The sequence below is a fragment of the Dreissena polymorpha genome, chromosome 11 (assembly GCF_020536995.1).
Source record: "Dreissena polymorpha isolate Duluth1 chromosome 11, UMN_Dpol_1.0, whole genome shotgun sequence".
NCBI classification, from domain to species: Eukaryota; Metazoa; Mollusca; class Bivalvia; order Myida; family Dreissenidae; genus Dreissena; species Dreissena polymorpha.
Genome location: NC_068365.1, coordinates 59,429,004 through 59,450,254, shown reverse-complemented (window position 1 = coordinate 59,450,254; position 21,251 = coordinate 59,429,004). Strand labels below are relative to the sequence as shown.

The window sequence follows — 21,251 nt, the reverse complement described above, 5'->3', positions numbered from 1 at the left end:
CATGAGATACACATGCATGCCAAATATGACTATGCTATCTTCAATATTGCAAAAGTTATTAAAGTTTAACCAAGGTTAAAGTTTTGTGACACACACATACAATGACTGACTGACTGACACAATGACAAAACAGACAGACAGGCCAAAAACAATATACTCCCGATCTTTCGATCCGGGGGCATAAAACGTTATGGCCATTAAAGTTTTCGGACGGACGGACAGACTGACACACTGACTGATTGACTGACGGACAGTTCAACTGCTATATGCCACCCTACCGGGGGCATAACAATAACAAGATAATGGACAAGAGCACCGCATAACGGGTTCCATGCTCGGCTACGGGTGCAGTTTGAATAAATGAACGCATGTCAGATTATGTTTTTAAGGTCACAGCGACCTTAACCTTTGACCTAGTGAAAGGCGTGTGGCGTCTAGAACTCATCAAGGTGCATCCACATATGAAGGTTCAAAGTTGTAGCTGGAAGCAATTTGATTTTAGAGCAAATGTTCAAAACCTTAACAAATTATTAAGGTTTTAGCACGACGCGGACGTGGGACGACACGACGAGCTGGCTATGACAATACCTCCGGCTTTCTCCGAAAACGCCGAGCGAATAAAATAAACAACGTTGAAAAAAGGATCTGATACCTGCACATTTAAGTGACGATTCGGTTAAAAGTGAACGAGTTAGTCGAGCTTATATTGCGAGTTTTTAAGTTTTGTGTAAACAAAGTGCAATAACTCTGAAGTGCCGTGAGCCATTAGGCAGGTTATGGCAGCCAACAAATATTTCCAAAATGTTAAGTGAATATCCCATAAAAGCTGCGCAAGTAATGGACCAAAACGGCAATGTTTACATTTGTTTAGTTAAATAAAGAAATGGAAATATCAGGAACGTGCTTGATGCACATAGGCACGCTAAAAAACTTGGCCTCGATATCTAGAAAATTTGGTTAAATTAGCATGAAAAGTGAGTGAGTTAGAACGCCAAAATTAATGAATTTCGCATTTTTGTACGCCAATTACTAGTACTCTGAAGAGCCAAGGCTAAACAGTCCGAGTATGGGCCTTAATCTACTTTCATGTCAACAAACATTGCAACAAACTTTGATAAACATTCTGAAACAAGATGTGTTTGTCAAAAAACACTATGTCCCTTTTTGCGCCGCTTTGAAGCTATATATATTTTACCTTTGACCTTGAAGGATGACCTTGACCTTTCACCACTCAAAATGTGCAGCTCCATGAGATACACATGCATACCAAATATCAAGTTGCTATCTTCCATATTGCAAAAGTATTCATTAAATGAGCGATATTGACCCATATATTTGACCTTTGACCTTGAAGGATGACCTTGACCTTTCACCACTCAAAATGCGCACCTCCATGAGATACACATGCATGCCAAATATCTAGTTGCTATCTTGAATATTGCAAAAGTTATTGCAAATTTTAAAATTGGGGCAAACAAACAAACACACAAACCGACAGGGTAAAAACAATATGTACCCCACAATAGTGGTGGGGGACATAACAAGAGCTGTCAGAGGACAGCGCGCTCGACTTTTCGAGTGCTTGACAGTATGACGTAAGCCATCATGGGGAAATTGTTCATATTCAATAATTAATTAGACGATCTTTCAAAAAATTAAAAAAAAAAGGAACGAATAAATTAATTTTTTTGTTTTGGGGGGGTGGGGGGTTAGGGGGGTGAGAGACGGTGTGGTAATTTATACGATGGTGTTAAAAAAAAAATTGGGGGGGGGGGTGGGGAGGTAGGGGGGTGGGGGTGAGAGGGGGGTATAATGTGGGGAGTGGTCATTTAATAGGTTATGTTTAAAAAAAAAATTGGGGGGGGGGTAGGGGGGTGAGAGGGGGGTATAATGTGGGGTGTGTTAATTTATAAGACGATGTTTAAAAAAAAATTGTGGGGGTCAGGTCAGGTGGGGAGGGATTCTGGTAGGGGCATGGAGTAATGTTTGGATGGAATCCATTGTGGTATTCAGGTTAGTGTTGTTTTGTCAAAGTAATAATAAAATGTGATCATAAATAAAGAAGTTATGGCAATTTAAGCAAAATGTTCAATTATCTAAGTGTAAAAGGGGCCATAATTATGTCAAAATGCTTGATACAGTGGGGTGATGTTCGTAAACAAGTATGCAAAATATCAAAGCAATATGTCAAGGGACAATGAAAATAAATGGGGTAGTACGAAAACTTCAACATTTGCTGCATATTCTAAGTGGGAAAGGGACCATACTTATGACAAAATGCTTGATAGAGTTGTCTGCTCTTGTTTATAGGTTGGGGCCATGTTGGTAAACAAGTATGCATAATATGAAAGCAATATGTCAAGGGACAAAGACAATATTTGAGGTAGTACGAAAACTTTAACATTTGCACGCAGACGTAGACAAGGCTCAGACGCCGACGCCGGGGTGAGTAGGATAGCTCCACTATATATATTTCATATATAATAGTCGAGCTAAAAATTGTATCACTTAGAGAGCGGAAAGCCGCACGCTGATTTGCCCATCCACAAATGGTGTTTGCATAATCAGTCACATCATGAGTTGGACGTATACAAATCTAATTACTTAAGCGGTTTATTTATTATTTTACATAATAGTGTGATAATATTTTTTTAATATCGAGTAAAATAAAAGAAGTACAACGGTATGCATACAATGTTCAGTGTTCATTGATAAAAAGGCAGTAGAATATTACTATAACTTACGTCGGACAATTGTTGTGACACTCTTACGACAATATACAATCCAGAAAGTTTGGTGACGATTCTGTGAAACTGTTCTACTAAGAGAGCGGAAAACTGCCTGCCAATTCCGCCAAGGGTATTCCCATAAAACGTCCCGTCAGTTTTACAACAATATACAAATGTACAGCTACAATGTAAATAAATACAGTTACAATATAAAGTTATATCTATAGCTTGAAAAATTACATTATTTAAACACGAAAATTAAGCGTAACGAATGCCCTTCACAAAATACTTTACTCCTTTACACGACATCTAACATGTATTTTTTAACAACTAACAAATAAACAAATATGTCGAAATATTTGTGGGTGTTTCTTTTAAACAAAAAAAATAAACATAACCATACACTGCAGTTTTTAGATTACAATTAATAAAAAATACCGCAATACCAGCATAGATCGCAATTGACATCGGATCTTTCAGGTTATTTAAATGTTACAATATTTTAAAACAAACGATGACCTAGCTTTTTTGTACACTACTTGAAAGGTCATTAAATGAAAGCTGTACCCAAATGTAGCAGCAGAGTGACAAAATGATGTGATAATAACAATAAAGACTCTTAGTGCCGTAGCATGTTGTTACGTATTTAACCTAATGGTATAATATTTAACCCAAGATAACATAAGCATCCGTTTACTATCAATATGATGTAAATCTATATGAAAGGTATGAAAACTATTTATTGGCAAACAAGCGTTGAAAATGTATCAAGGGGAAAAGTCAGACATACTTATGACACAACCACATCACAACTGATCACCAGAGAAAACAAAAAGGTAACAGCTTAGTGTTCTTGCATTTTCTTAATAAAGCATATTAATATGTGGACACCACACAATATTAAAAAAAACTTTATAAAGATGGTCCTCTGTTGTCAATTTCTCCAAATGTTAATTGATTCAGTCATCTTGAACTGTGTTTATTAAATCATAAACTATCAAGTATATTCAGTACCATTGAAATGTGTGAAACCAACCACTAAATCCAAGATTACGGGCACTAAGACATTTTGGTTATAAAGAATAAAAGTTTATCCAAGATGGACATGTTTGATACATTTTTAATTTCATCAAGGGAAACATTGTGAATTTTGTCAGCAAAAATTATTATGTCTCTTGAATCTGACATAACAAATCGTAGATGTCTGCCAGTGCAAAAATTATGTCAAGCTCTTATTGTTTAGAATATGGTTCATAAGAAGTCTCATGTTAGCTGAACAAAAATTGAGGAAGTATTTTGAAGGACAAAATCAAAGGTGGTCGACAGATGTACATTCTAAATGTTTACATCAGGGTAAAATTATGTCCTACACTTTTACCCCTATTGAATAGAAAGCTTGAAAAGGTAAAGCTTAATTTGAAATTGAAAAAGAACTACGAAGGACAAACATGACTAGCAGACTGACCATCAATCGAACTGACAACCCAACCAATATAGCGACTCTAGTACACACAACTTCCAATAAGTTTGTGGGCATATAAATATACATGTAAAAGCAATACTTTTGCAAAACACAAGCATGCATACGTAAAATACAGCCAGGAAAATGAGGTAAAAATAATTAGGAAAATGCAAACACTTCAACTTCTATCACAGCTACACATGTTTGTACGTTGGTTTAAAATTAAAAAAATTGCATGAAAATATTTATGTTTTATATCATCGGCATATTAAAACAAATTGAATTTAACGCTCTGCTGATATGAAGTCATTGAAGATCTTTAAATCTTTCTATCAAATAATAACAACATAAATAAACAAAAGCTGCCAATAACACACAAGAGTATGTGATATCACTAACAAATAATATAAATTTATACACAGCAAACAATTATACATAATAATATCGGTTTTAAAAAATACATTATATTCATAAAATCTGATTAACCCTTCCCATTATCTCTAGGAAAATCTGAACAGACACAAGTAAAACAAGAAACCATCGGAGACGGGTGATGCTCCCCAAAGGTTTTTTTGTCACAATATTGCACTATATATTCAGATAAAAGGAAACGTCTTGAAGGCACAGTAGTTGGGGGACAATACTTTTTTTATATAAAATTCCAAAGGGCCATAACTCTGTGAAAAATCATCCGACCAGAACCCGCTTATAATATGCACATCTCCTCTTGGTAGTAAAGCTTCCCATAAAGTTTCATTGAATTTCGGTCATTAGTTGCTGAGAAATAGCCCGGACAAGAATTGCACTATATGTGCAGTTAATGGAAAATTTCAAAGGGCCATAACTCTGTTAAAAAAATCATCCGACCAGAACCCGCTGATAATATGCACATCTCCTGTTGGTAGTGAAGCTTCCCATAGTTTCATTGAATTCCGGTCATTAGTTGCTGAGAAATAGCCCGGACAAAAATTGTGCACGGACGGACGGACACACGAACGGACAGACGAAGCGGCGACATGAAAATTTTGGGGGAGGCATAATAAATAACAAACAAGAGCATCGCATAAACGTGTGCCACGCTCGGCTACAGGTGAAGTTTTGAATAAATATAAGCTTGTCAGATTTTTTTTTTTTTAAAGGTCACAGTGACCTTGATCTTTGACCTAGTGACCCAAAAATGGGTGTGGCATGTAGAACTCATCAAGAAGCATCTACATATGAAGTTTCAAAGTTGTAGGTTGCAGCAATTTGATTTTAGAGCCAATGTTCAAAACCTTAACAAAATGTTAAGGTTTTAGCACGACGTGGACATCGGACGACGAGCTGGCTATGAGAATTCCTCGGGTTTTCTCCGAATATGCCGAGCTTAAAAATCGGCAAGAATATGAAATGCCTTTGCCAGAAAAAAGAAACAGTTGATAAACAATAATAAAGTCTGTCCGCTTCATAAAATTGAGAAATGTTGACATAATTGTGGACTGTTAAAACAAATGAAAACAACTACAGTTTCAACATTGGTTCTAAAAAGTTATGAAAACTACTGTTGAGTACAGTTTATCAATAAACTAAAATGACATCACTCTTTTTATCAGCATTGACTTTGACTATCTGTTTTCACGCATCTTCAAGCCTATATGGCCATTAAAAGATTACAACACTTATATGGACTAACCCAAATCTTACATCGGTGGTACTCAACTATTGCCCTCTTCCCTAAAATGTCCGGACAACATACATATGCATATACAAATGATCTCAATAATTTTTGTAATCCGCACAACATACAATGTACTGATAAATGATTGAAACAAAAGTAAACAAATAAACTGACTCATGTTGTTGCATACCTTTTCTAATAAATATGGGTATAAACAAAACTGTTTACATATACTCAGTGGATGTTTTTAAACATAATTCATACCTGAATGGAGATGGTGATGATGATAATTATTTTACCCTCCACTTATTGTCTGGTCACTACATACTACCCACAGACAGTTAACTTTTTCCTCCGTCCTAATAAGTTTCAAGTAATATTTTGTCCATAATCGACCTTTGACAATCAAATGTGGCCTTGACCTTTAATCTATGGACACATGGTATATATAAGTGGCAAGTTATTTTAAAATTGTTTGAGAAATTATGAAATGATGCTCTGGGCCCACCATGTTTTGCACATATTTGACCTTTGAAATTAAAGTGTGACACTTAAACATATCTTTTTTGAAAATTTTTATTTCAAATTATCATGCTATGTATTGAACAGCTACAACTGGAAAAAAAATACTGTTTTGTACATAACACATACCCTTAAATCAGAGCCCATATGAATTAAACAGCTATTGGAACATTTAAAAGTTGTTTAAATTCTGGGTAAAACTTGGCATTAACCACTTCTATCTGCATTATTCCTCATTGTGTTAATGTCATATTTACCAGTGGTACCCTGTGTATATTATTATGCTGGATTTTTTTTCTTGGTTTTAAGAGTATACAAATGCACTTTATTTTCAAGTCTAAGAATGGTTATATGAATATGGGCAAAGGGGCATAACAATCTATGTATACTGACCCTTATCAATATAATAAGACACACAAAAGAGTACAATTGATAACGATGCCTTGATCTTTATTTTATTTAAATTAATTGTTCACTAACAATGTCAATCTTACCAATGTTTCCTTTATTCAAAAAATTGCAATTTAAACAAAAACACCGCAAGTCAATTGAGTTGAAAGACATAGGAAAGCTACAATACCAAAAGCTTATCAATAACTTTGTGCTATGATGCGTAATCAAATACAAATTTTAGATAATTTTAAATTTATTGATAAAATACCTATGGACGAACCCTGTGCAATTTTGTGCTTCTATGTTAATTTATGTAAAAAAAAATAAATATTTATATTTGAATATACCAAAAATATTAACACTCAAAATGCCCTACTTCCAGACAAATAATTAATATCTTAACAAAACATAAATAAAAGATACATGTGAATCATAATACATTTTGCTTTTATGAACTTTCTTTATACAAAAATAGTCTTAAATAAATGGCTTTAATAAGTATTTTCTTAACATTCTTTCCAGGATATATTTTTGTTGTACTTGTCAGTATGCAATGAGTAAGCGATATCTCAGCACTATGTGCATGCATGATAAATAAAACCCTTTTTAATAGAGTAAACACAATCAGCATGTTTGCTTCAAAGACTGATTAAGCATATGGGTTGAAGATGAAAGACGGATAAATTGTATATGTTATTTTGAAGCAAATAACCGCAATCTAAAGGTTGAAAAATAGTAATTGAAATTAGTAGATATTTTCAGTAACATACTTGCAAAAGAATGGTATATTAAAAACATGCCAAGCGATGTATGCATTGTACAGTGACTTAGTATAGCCCTCATTTAATATTTTATTATACATTTTTTAATCACACATACATCAAGCATGGAAATACATGAATCCTTTTGTACAGTTATCATACATATGATGTGACATTGATTTTTTAACAATTAATCTAACATCAAAATTAAAATAAATGTTAGCCTATAACAATTTATTTTCTTACAAATATGCACAAGAAATAAGGCTTCACAAAAACATAAACAGTGAAAAAGATGAAAAGTCCCCATAATCTACTTTGAAAATAACAATTATAAATAATGGTATATTTACAGGGAAAAAAAATGCCAAAATAACAATTTTCCAGACACAACAAGTCAGAGATTTAACAAAGAATCTTTGCGTTATATTCACACAAGTAACAAATAATCCTGACTATGATTTTTTTGAATACATGTTTGTTAATTTATAATTATCAATCAAAATCAGAAAAATAATGAAGGATTTGAAAATGCTTTTTCATAAATAATTATAAGAACACAACGTGCATTTAAAACATAGAGATTTTAGTACCATTCAAATTAAAAGTGGTGTAGTGGTAGCGCATAATCTTTTGCTTCTATAGGTCCCATGTTTCAACCCCAGGACACTTTTTTTAATTGTGTCTTCTCCTTTGGTATTTTAACTAGTTTAAACTATTCCAAATATTACAGTTTTGTTAATAAATTCACTTAATGAAATTTATTAATAACACCAACATCTGTGAACAAGATCCTTTAATAACACTGTGATAAACTCTGTTACAATTCAATTTTCTTAATGCCACAATTTCCTTTTGAGATACTTAAAAAATTTATAATAATCAAACATTCATATAATAATCAAACATTCAATCAATAAAGGATTAAAACAAAGATTTATTGATGATGTACAACTGTTTAAATGTTGATACAAGCAAGCATTGAAGCATGCATTATGAAAGAAAAATACATATTTATTGGCGACTTGTAAAGCCAATAATCAGGAAAGAATGTGTAATTTAATTTTAAATAAAATCATCTTCAAAGCAAACTTCAAGCTGCTGGATCCTATTTGCCCCTTTATAAAATTTCTCATATGAAGAACAGTTAAAATTGTCTTCATATTTATCAATACAAGACAGACTTAACCTCAGCTTTCCCAGTTGCTCCCAATACATACATTCCTTTGCCAGTTTTTTACCATTGAACCTTCTTTATTCAATTACGTAATCAATCGAAACGCCATGAAAAATTGTAAGAAGAAAAGGAAATTCACAACATTAAGACCAATACACCCTAACTCTGTCCTCCACAGGTTTTCTACAGATGGGACACGTGTGTAGAGTTCCGGCGCAGTCTTCGCAGGTAGCTAGGTGACGACACGGCATGAAGGTGATACACACATCCTTGTCCATGCAGATCTTGCACACACGCTGCTCTTTTAGCTTCTCATTCTCTTGCAAAACTGTCTCAACATCTGAAGTCATTTTTTTTTTTTATTTTAGCTGATGTAAAACAACTAGAGGAGTGTAAATTCCAAATGTACAACATACAGTCTTCAGTGAACAGATATTACAAACCCCATTAATGACATCACAAAATTTGAAATTCCAGAAAGCATTTTATAAGCTGCTATCTGTGGGTTTAATGCATGTGGGTAAAGTGTTGTCCCAGATTAGCAGATGCAGTTTGCACAGGCTAATCAGGGACGACAGTTTCTGCTTTTATGGTATTTTTCTTGTAAAGGTAGTCTATTTTTAGCATAAATCCACTTTAAGCTGAAAATTGTGTCCCTGATGTAGATAAGCCTGTGCCAGCTATACAGGCTAATCTTGGACAAACATTTAAGCACATGAATAAAGCTTCATTTTCCTAGAACGAGTGGCATATACATGTATATAAAAGGAAAATGAGTTGTTGAGGTTTACAAGTGTTTATAGTCCAAAGTCACTCATTTAATGGGATAAACTGAACTTAACACCAATTGGTCCACATTCATGTACATGTATGTTTGTTTGTTCGTATTTTTTGTGTATCATTTTGATCTTCATAAAAAAAAATATGAGGTTAACAGTTAATGTGATATTTCATGTTTGGGCAAATGGCTTTACATTCAGGGCAAGTAGATTTTCTAAGTACTTGCCCGGCAGGGCAATTTGGTTTTTAGATTAATGTTGAGCCCTGCAGGATTGTTTGTCATTTGCAACAGAATTTCAGTCTTATCACAACAATCAGCTATTCTACTGAAGCTTTCATGGGTAAGCTGGTTAACCAGTGAACACAAACAAACTTCAGTTTATGCTTATGTTTCCTCTATGTTAAAAGAATTCATTTAAATAACTACTTTTCTGATAATTTCAGTGGTTGGTGAAAGAGAGTCACAATGAAGACAATAGCTCAAGAATACAATGAACATATAGACTTTAATTCCACATTTTATGTGGTTTGTGAATGATGATCAATCTTGACTGAGACAAAATGCCAAACAAAAAACCATGAATTCAGGGCCCTCATTTTGCCGTTTTGGGGCCGAAATTCGGCCCCATTCCCCTCTTAAAATAGTATACTTTTATCCCCTATTTCAGCTAAAAATTACCCCCTCCAAACACATTTTTTAAAAACTTTTATACCTTTTGTATATTTATGTAAATTACATTAAAATATAGCAATTTAAAGTGTTGAACGCTTGGTGAAAAGATCTTCTTAAATTCCCCTTTTCGCCAAAAACGATGCCAATTTCCTCCCTCTAAGGGCCCAAGCCCCAATCTCCTAAAGTGTAGAAAGGGCCCTAATGGTGGCCCAAATGCACTCACATGAATTTTGAGTAAACACATAACCTTTAACAGCATACCTAGTTTTTGATGTCACTTGACACTGATTCTATAATTGCCTCGACATGAAAGGTACCGTCAACCACGACGACAAAGAAAAGAAAAATTGTAAAATACGGTATTTTTTTACAATTATTAGTTTATATTGATTAAAATATAACCACTGGTATATAACATTACTTGAGAAAAGTTGTTAAGTTTTCATATTTTCAGTATATTCGGTAACAAATTTTATTGGGTACCGGTACCAGGTGTAACTACCAGTTAACGCCAGTAGATTGATCATCATCATCACATGGTAAACCCAGGAATGCAAATTGTGCATGCGTAGTGAATTGTATATATTTTTTTATATATAATGATCAATCTACTTGCGTATTTATAGTGTGTTTATCGTTATGTCACCTATTTTTGTGATGTAATTTCGATTTCACATCGCAAAATTTTATTACCGAATATACTGAAAATATGAACTTTTTTCAAGTAATGTAATATACCAGTCTTGATATTCAAATCAATATAAACTAATCATTGTAAAAAAAAACGGTATTTTTCAACTTTTATTTTCTTCGTCGTCATGGTTAACGGTACCTTTAATAGCATAAACATTCTGACCATATTTCATCAAGACTGAGTCAGCAATGTTTTTTTTGTTGTTCTAATTGGGTAAAGTAGGTGGACCCATGCACAATTGAAAAAAGTATATATGAAGTATAAATGGGACCTTAAAAATCCCTATTAATGGTTTCCAAATTCATTTTTTTAATAAGTCTAAACATGTTATAATTCTGCAAATCCAGCCCTATAACTGAACCTTAGAAAATATAATATTGAAATAACTTTTAGTATCAATTTTTAAGTATTTGTAAGCATAAAATCAACAACATAAATTTCAGAATTTTAGTCATTAGTACGCAATATTTCCCAATCCAAAGGGACCCAGCCCCATTCCCAAATTGATTGAAAAAACACTGATCATACCTGGGAATTCTAAACAGGTATTATGGTATTTCTAAGATATCACATGGTGACGTATATTTTGTACACACTACAGACTGATTTGAATTTGGATACTGTCAAGAAATAATATTCAGAACAAGTTTAATAATAAATAAGTCATAAATGAGGCTTCTTGAGTTGTAACAATGTGTTTTTAAGATTAACCATGAAGAAATGACCTCATGACCTAGTTTTTGGAAGCACATGATCCACATTGAAATATTATGGTCCCAGAGTTGTAATGAGCCGAAAGTTGACCTAGGGTTATCACAATAGCTAACCATGAGCAAGAAATGCTGTGATGATTTGATATCACTGCAACGTACGGATGTGCTTTGTCAATGGATGGTTGAATATGTTTCCAATACATGCAAACTCAGTTTCAACAAAATTTGAATTGAATGGGCAAAGAGGAAACAATATGAGCCTATACTGGAATTTTGCTAACAAGAGACATCCTTTAAATGAAAAATACAATAAAAACAGAATGTGTCATCCCTGATTAGCCTGTGGGGACTGCACAGGCTTATCTGGGATGACAGTTTATGCACATGTATTGAGCCCAGTTTTCTCAGAACCAGGCTCATATTTTTACCCAATTTTTGGAAGCACAAACTTACCTGCACTTGAAGTGGAGGCTGCACTTGATGGTCGGTTTATATTCAGATTTTGCAGTTGCCTGATGGTTGGAATATCCCGACTGGACAGTTCGATATCCATCATCTCAACATCCTCACTGTCATCGCTGGGATGGGTCACCTGCTGACCACGAGACGTAATGACCGCCATGCTGTCTGACCGGTTGGACAAGTGGTCTGACCGGTTGGCCCTGTCGTCCTGCGGCTGATTGTGCTGGCCCCGGACAGTGTATGGTGTGTCCTCTGCAAGTCTGGCCTGGGCTTGTGCAGCCTGTCTCTTGTTTTTCAGCTCCTCAACACATCTTCTGATATTCTGGGCAGTGACAAGACTCTGGGCACCTAAACAATGATCAAAACTGTTTAACTTTATTGATTAAAATATATATTTTTTACAATTCTTTTATTAATTTTAATTTTCTTCTAAATAATATCAAAACTTTGTTTACTAAAATTAAAACATACTCTGAACATGTTGAAACATAACCAAATGATAGTATACACTTTTTAAAAGTAACTTATATTATTCACTGGTTTGTACATGCTAAATGTCAATGCTGTAATCACGGATTCATATTATAAACTGTAATCCATTTCAATTTAAGAAATACATAATCTTATTTAAAATTATACAAGAGTTTGTATGCCATGGGCTTTATCCTTAGTTTATGATACTAGCAAATGCAACTACAAATGCAACGAACACTATTACGTTAGTCAACTTGTGGCCTAGATGTTGACCCCCAATGGCCTCAATTTGGCATTTTGGTCACATGTTCATACCAAGTTCACTTACAATTGGGAATTAAGGCCTTACTTTTACCCAACATTACCAAGTTTCAAACTATGTAACCTTATAAATGAAACAAAGTTTCATTTACCAGGTTTCATTAAGACTTTGCAACAAATGTAATTTTTAAAGTGCTTATCAACTTGCTCTTTCAATTGACCTTGTAATCTATTTTCTAACCTAACGAACACACGTTTGAAATCAGAATACATGTATAACAGAAACAAGAGCTGTCACCATAGGATGACTTATGCCCGCTATAAACGCTTAATAGAAGTTATGAGCTTTTTTCGAAACCTAAACGCAGATTTCGAAACCTAAACGCGGACCCTAAGTTCAAGGTCAAGGTCACAGGGGTCAAAATTTTTGTGCGTATGGAAAGGCCTTGTCCATATACACATGCATGCTAAATATGAAATTGCTATGATCTGAAGCGACATAGAAGTTATAAGCATTTTTCGAAACCTATAGGCAAGGTGTGACGGACAGACGGACGGACGGACAGGCCGATCACTATATGCCCTCCTTCAGGGGCATAAAATTGTCACAAAGTTTCAAGAAGATTGGTTGAGAGATGTAAACTATTGCATTCACAAGCTTGTTCAAAATGATCTAGTTTTTACCCAACCAGATCCAATTTCAAACTGGGCCGTGATATCATAAGGACAAATATTTAAACAAAGTTTTGTGAAAATTGGGCAAGAAACATGACTCAAAAATATTGTTGGCTATGTACAAAAAGAGGACAGAAACCTCCCAATGGTGGTCAGGTGAGCTAAAACAATCAAATGAGGGTTGTGTCATTTTGTGACTTGCCAGGTATACATGTATGGAATTCAAATTCTGGATATGGTCCTCGCTCTGGGAAAACTGGGCTTTAATGCATGTGCATAAAGTGACATGCCAGATTAGCATGTGCAGTCCCCACAGGTTTATCAGGTACAGTACAACACATTTCTCTTAAGACTGGATTTGCATGAACTTGCTTTAAACACAAATTTTAAAACAAATGGAAATTTTAGTCTCTAATAAGCCTGTATGAACTGCAGACCTACAGTACATACCATATGTTTGTAAACCCTCCAAGACCTGCTCCTGCGTATATCCATAGTCATTCAGTGCAGCCAGAACATGAGGGCGTCTCAAGAATTCCTGGTTACTAGGAGATTCAACACCAACGGTCTGGAATATACCAAACATTGTTGTCAATACTCATACCACAACATTAATGTTGGGCAAACTAGTGTTGATATGTTGTCAAATAGTTTTCACAAATGTCACTACCGGAATCATTTTGACGTTTAATATTTTTCAAAGATAGAGAGATCACGTTATGAAAGCATTACATATGAAGTTTTTTTAAATGTTTTACGCAATTCATACATTTTACCTACCAAGGATTGAAAAGCCATCAGACTTTGGAGAAAAGCCCTTAATATGTAAAAATGTATCACGTCCAGTTAAATCAGCATCATTCTGGGAAGACTGGGCTTAATGCATTAATATAAAGTGCCATCCCAGATTAGTCTGTGAAGTACGTACATACTAATCAGGGACCACTCTATTTGCCTAAACTGGATTTTACGTTTGGAAGAGACTTCCTATAAACAGCAAATACCATAAAGCGGATAATATTGTCCCCGATAAGCCTGTGGAGACTGTACAGACTAATAACTTTAACCCATTTATGCCTAGCATCTAGAAAAAAGGCCTTGGCAAACAGCGTAGATCCAGATGAGACGCCGCATGATGCGACGTCTCATCAGGGTCTGCGCTGTTTGCTTAAACAAATTTCTGTAAGAAATATTCTAAATGTAGAAATAAATATACTAGACATCCCTAATTTTGGAAATAAATTGATCCAATTTATAAGGATGGGAGAGTCCACTAGGCATAAATGGGTTAAAAAGATGCATCAAGTCCAGTTTTCACAGAACGTATGATCAGACCACTTCATATAGATCTACCATCTTGTGAGAACTTCTTGTTAAGCAAGTTACTTGCTTTTTATCTAAATATTGTTGAGTGGTAGGTAAAAGAGAGTTTAGGATAAAACTATTATAAAAGAAAGAATTCAACAAAGGAAAGGATAGGAAATGGAATTCGGTAAACGATAAACAGTGGTAAAAGCAGGTGAGCAGAAGTAAACAACACAGAGCAACTTTGCAATAGAATAGGACACCTGTTACAAGGATACAAACAATTTCTTTAATGCACCAAAGTTTTACTGGGTGGAACAAACTCAGCAAATGTGAATACAACTGAGCAAGGTGCACAAGTTCAAATGCTCATTCCCACCCTTCCACCCCCAAGTTTTTTTTTACTATGTCATTTATTGCACTGTGGGCTTTCTCTAACATGAACACTGGGTCAGGGTCATATTGTGGATAAATTATTTATTTTTAATAAATTTAAACAAAAAAATCACCTAATAATTATATTCATTTTCCAAAAATGATGAATGATAAATGTAATAACAAAACAGCATTTTCAGAAAATCTACCATGACATCAAATAAGATTTTCTGAAATTCAAGTACAAGTAATATTATTTTTCCAAAAATGTTAATTACATGTAAGGTTTTTACACTTAGCTGGGCAATACTCATATTTTCAAATCAATCAATCAAAAGTGTTTTAAATATTTTTTAATTGATCAATGATGACCATCCATTAATGATATAAAATGTAAAATATTGTCTAATTCACAAAATTAAAAAAATAATCACTGTTTGAATAATACACTATTATGTGAAATAAGACATTACTCTTAGAATATTTTTTTTTCAACAAAGAATATAATACAAGTAATCCTTTTGTATTTTTTGTGTGACAACTTATTAGTTAAAATACACTTGCATATATAAATGCATCATATGAATTCACATTGTTTTCTTGCATTCAAAATCGGGTCCGGTAATCAGACCCATTCCATACACAAGAGTGCAAAACTTTCACAAGATACGCCCGTTTGAAGGTTTTGGACAACTTGATAACTTTACCATGACCCATATTTCAACTTGACCTACATATCATCTAGACACAACTTCTGACCAAATTTGGTGAAGATCGGATTAAAAAACTACTTCAATTAGGGAGCGGACACCATGCTTAATGCTTGAAATGCACTTAGTGACCATGTGACCTAGTTTTTGACCCAGCATGACCCATTTTTGAACTTGACCTAGATATAATTTTTTGACACAACTTCCGACCAAATTTGGTAAAGATCAGATGAAAACTACTTCAATTAGAGAGCGGACACCATGCTAAATCCATGAAATGCACTAAGTGACCACGTGACATAGTTTTTGACCAGGCATGACCCATATGTGAACTTGACCTAGATATCATTTAGACACAACTTCTGACCAAATTTGGTAAAGATCGGATGAAAACTACTTCAATTAGAGAGCAGACACCATGCTTAATCCTTGAAATGCACTAAGTGACCCTGTAACCTAGTTTTTGACCCAGCATGACCAATATTCAAACTTAACCTAGACATTGTCTAGGTACAACTTCTGACCAAGTTTGGTGAAGATCAGGTGAAAACTACTTCAACAAGCAAATTCGTTGAATTGGTATCCCCCGCCAACCTAGAGCTTTTTCACAGAAAAAAACATTTTTTCAAAATACAAAGGGCCATAACTCCATTATTAACAGATGGTGAACAACGCCATTTGGCGTGCATCATCCTCTTATCCATATATATACTCGTACCAAGTTTCAATGAAATCTGCCAAAGCACTTCCAAGATATGGCTCCAGACAAAAAAGTGCCGGACGGACGGACGGAAGGACGGACAACGCCAAAACAATATCCCTCTGCCTTTGGCGGAGGATAACAAGGGCTGTTTGTAAAACATGCATGCCCCCCATATGGGCTGACACTTGTAGTTGCAGCCATTGTGTGAATCCGTTTACTGTCACTGTGACCTTGACCTTTGACCTAGTGACCTGAAAATCTATAGGGGTCATCTGCCAGTCATGATCAATGAACCTTTGAAGTTTCATGATCCTAAGCCTAATTATTCTTTAGTTATCATCAGGAAACCATTTAACTGTTTCGAGTCACTGTGACCTTGACCTTTGACCTAGTGACCTGAAAAATTAATAGGGGTCATCTGACCTTTGACCTAGTGACCTGAAAATAAATAGGGGTCATCTGCGAGTCATGATCAATGCACCTAGTATGAAGTTTCATGATCCTAGTGTAAGCGTTCTTGAGTTATCATCCGGAAACCAGTTTACTGGTTCTAGTCACAGTGACCTTGACCTTTGACCTAGTGACCTGAAAATCGATAGGGGTCATCTGCGGATCATGATCAATGTACCTATGAAGTTTCATGATCCTAGGCATAAGCGTTCTTGAGTTATCATCCGGAAACCATCTGGTGGATGGACCAACGGACGGACCCACCGACCGACGGACCGACCGACATGAGCAAAACAATATACCCCCTCTTCTTCGAAGGGGGGCATAATTATAGAGCGGACACCATGCTCAATCCTTGAAATGCACTAAGTGACCCCCGTGACCTAATTTTTGACCTGGCAATGACCCATATTTAAACTTGACCTAGATATTGTCTAGACACAACTTCTGACTAAATTTGGTGAAGATCACATGAAACTACTTCAATTAGAGAGCTGACACCATGCTAAATCTTTGAAATGCACTCAGAGACCCCGTGACCTAGTTTTTTACCCGTCATGACCCATATTCAACTTGACCTAGATATTGTCTAGATACAACTTCTGACCAAGTTTGGTGAAGATCGGATGAAAACTTCTTCCCAGACAAGATCATTTATGGCCATTTTTGACCTTTGAACTCAAAGTGTGATCTTAACGTTGAAGATATCATCGTAATTCTTTCGCATGACACACCGTCCAATGATGGTGAACAAATGTGCCAAATTATTTTAAAATCTCACAATGAATGACATAGTTATGGCCCTGACAAGCTCATTTATGGCCATTTTTGACCTTTGAACTCAAAAGTGTGACCTTGACCTTGGAGATATGGAAGCAATTCTTTTGCATAACACACTGTCCAATGATGGCGAACAAATGTGCCAAATTATTTTAAAATCTCAAAATGAATGACATAGTTATGGCTCGGACAAGCTCATTTAATGCCATTTTTGACCTTTGAACTCAAAGTGTGACCTTGACGTTGGAGATATCGACCTAATTCTTTTGCATGACACACCGTTCAATGATGGTGAACAAATGTGCTTAATGATTTTAAAGTCTCACCGCGTGACCTAGTTTTTGACCCGGCATGACCCATATTCAAACCTGACCTAGACATCATCTAGATACAACTTCTGACCAAGTTTGGTGACGATCGGATGAAAGTTTTGGGACAGACAAACCGACGGACAAAGTGACTCCTATATAGCCGGGGTATAAAAATACACCCAGAACATTAAATAAACAGTCTGGGATAAAAAATCACAAAATTATATTGACTTCAAGTTTTGTGTTTGCTTTCCAATTAATGTAATACAGTGTTCAATAATTTATTGATTACTGTCATCATGTAAGTAGATGTGTGAACATGACAATTTAATAGCTACATGATACAAAGACATGGTCCTGTCCCTTGGAAAACAGGGCTCCATGCCCGTGCATAAGGTATTGTTTAAGATAAGCCTATTCAGTGTGCGCAGGCTCATCTGGGACCACACTTTATGCATTATTAAGATTATCCTTTAAAGGAAATCTGTTCTAAACATAAATTAGTTTTCAGTGGAAAGTGTTGTCCTAGATTGGACAATGCAGACTTTTTGCACATGCACTCTGCCTGGTTTTCTCAGAACGCAGCTCGTCAATAAAACATTTGCTAACACTAAGCTGCAGGAAATTACAGAATCAATAAATGCTTCACAGCAGCTGTGGCATTTAGGAAACGTCTATATAATTGGCTTTTGTTATTGAGCTATGTAGCTTTATTTAAGGATCATACACAATTTTGATTGGTCAGTAAAATATTTGATATGCAATTATTACTTAATATGTGATATGTTTTTAACAGAAATCAAAACATTAATGTTTATTGGATATAATTCAATTAAATCACTGAATAATTATGATTACTATTATTATTAGATTAGCAAGTATGAAACAAGGGCTGTTTGTAAAACATGCATGCCCCCCATATGGGCTGTCAGTTGTAGTGGCAGCCATTGTGTGAATACGTTTTTTGTAACTGTGACCTTGACCTAGTGACCTGAAAATCAATAGGGGTCATCTGCCAGTCATGATCAATGTATCTATGAAGTTTGATGATCCTAGGCCTATGAGTATTCTTGAGACATCATCCGGTAACAATTTTACTGTGTCGAGTCACCGTGACCTTGACCTTTGACCTAGTGACCTGAAAATCAATAGGGGTCATCTGCGAGTCATGATCAATGTACCTATGAAGTTTCATGATCCTAGGCTTAAGCATTCTTGAGTTATAATCCAGAAACCATTTTACTGTGTCAGAGTCACCGTGACCTTGACCTTTGACCTAGTGACCTGAAAGTCAATAGGGGTCGGGTCATCTGTGAGTCATAATCAATGTACCTATGAAGTTTCATGATCCTAGGCATAAGCGTTCTTGAGTTATCATCCGGAAACCATTTTTCTAAGTTGAGTCACCATGACCTTGACCTTTGACCTTGTGACCTGAAAATCAATAGGGGTCATCTGCGAGTCATGATCAATGTACCTATGAAGTTTCATGATCCTAGGCATAAGCATTCTTGAGTTATCATCCGGAAACCATTTTACTGTTTCGGGTCACCGTGACCTTGACCTTTTACCTAGTGACCTGAAAATCAATAGGGGTCATCTGCGAGTCATGATCAATGTACCTATGAAGTTTCGTGATCCTAGGCGTAAGCGATCTTGAGTTATCATCCGGAAATCATTTTACTGTTTCGGGTCACCGTGACCTTGACCTTTGACCTAGTGACCTCAAAATCAATAGTGGTCATCTGAGAGTCATGATCAATGTACCTATGAAGTTTCATGATCCTAGGCATAAGCGTTCTTGAGTTATCATCCGGCAACCATTTTACTATTTCGGGTCAACGTGACCTTGACCTTTGACCTAGTGACCTCAAAATCAATAGGGGTCATCTGCGAAACATGATCAATGTACCTATGAAGTTTCATGATCCTAGGCGTAAGCGTTCTTGAGTTATCATCCGGAAACATTTTACTCTTTCGGGTCAATTTGACCTTTGACCTAGTGACCTCAAAATTAATAGGGGTCATCTGCGAGTCATGATCAATGTACCTATGAAGTTTCAAGATCCTAAGCCTAAGTGTTCTTGAGTTATCATCTGGAAACAATCTGGTGGACGGACATACAGACGGACATACGGACCGACATGTGCAAAACAATATACCCCCTCTTCTTCGAAGGGGGGCATAATAAACAGCAATATAATACTGCATCTAGATACATATGTAGGAAATCCAGTAATGAAATGAGTTTGTCATCTCTTCCATTTATATTTAGGCAATATTGGTAAAATCCCTGTACATTCTCATTAAGTTGAATCGTTGCAGTGCCATGTACAGTTTCAAACCACACACACAACGTTCCTTTGTTCGGGGGGCAAGTGTGTGTATGTGGGGTGGGTTGGGGTGGATGATATGGAGGGGGAATTGAGCTTAAGATCAAATAAATTGTGTATAAACTGTATAATGTTTCTAATTTGCCTTCAGATTGCAAAAAACAATGTTTAATAAAAGCTCCAATAAATGATGTAACATATCAAATATCAAAACAAGTCAGCAACAGTCCATATACTGAATACAATTTAATCCGGTTAAGATCTTACTCATTCGTGATTGCTCTTTATAGCAATAAGATCAAATCATAATGGATAGCAAACAACCTGAACAATCAACAAAGCACACAATCCATTGTTATACCCAACTACATGTACATGGATATATTTGTAAATAGATGATAATCAGCTCAACTATTGTTTGGCTCTGAGACTATGGTATATGCAAAAAGTAAAGTTTTAATGTAATTTTAATCCATAGAAGTTGACAACAATAAGTTTAAGTTTACTATTTCATATTATATTACCTGCTCTAATCAGAGAATAAAGCCTGTTACCAGGAGAATCGATATGGCATGTCATACCGTATTATCTGAGAATAATTTTCTTGTAAATTATTGATAAAGTCTGGCATTGAAATTGGCTCTATGTTCTAAGCATACAATAGGCATTGAACGTGTATTCATAGAGACTAAGAGAGAACATTCTGTATTTCTGTAAAACAAATGTCAACAAGCAAACCCGTTTGATATCCCCCGCCAATATGCTTCTGGACACAAAGTGTTATATTTGACACTCAGCTAAAAAAGCATTGTTTAAGATACAAAGGGCGGTAACTCCATTATTAACAGATG

The 21,251-nt window shown here is 35.3% G+C and overlaps 2 protein-coding genes across 10 annotated transcripts in view; both read right to left on the bottom strand.

Annotated features, from left to right (window-relative positions):
* LOC127849559 (baculoviral IAP repeat-containing protein 7-B-like) overlaps positions 1-21,251 on the bottom strand; it is a 166,785-nt gene that overhangs the window by 67,885 nt on the left and 77,649 nt on the right. The gene's annotated exons all lie outside the window — the stretch shown is intronic.
* LOC127849558 (baculoviral IAP repeat-containing protein 7-A-like) overlaps positions 6,795-21,251 on the bottom strand; it is a 134,847-nt gene continuing 120,390 nt past the window's right edge. For 3 of the 5 annotated variants that reach the window (XM_052382264.1, XM_052382263.1, XM_052382267.1), the window contains exons 3-5: positions 13,884-14,001; positions 12,015-12,371; positions 6,795-9,041 (exon numbers count right to left, since the gene is read on the bottom strand). In XM_052382264.1, coding sequence (XP_052238224.1) covers positions 8,845-9,041; positions 12,015-12,371; positions 13,884-14,001 — 672 coding nt within the window. In that variant the 3' untranslated portion in view covers positions 6,795-8,844. The remainder of the gene's footprint in view (positions 9,042-12,014; positions 12,372-13,883; positions 14,002-21,251) is intronic. The other 2 variants (XM_052382262.1, XM_052382266.1) reach the window with 2 other exon arrangements.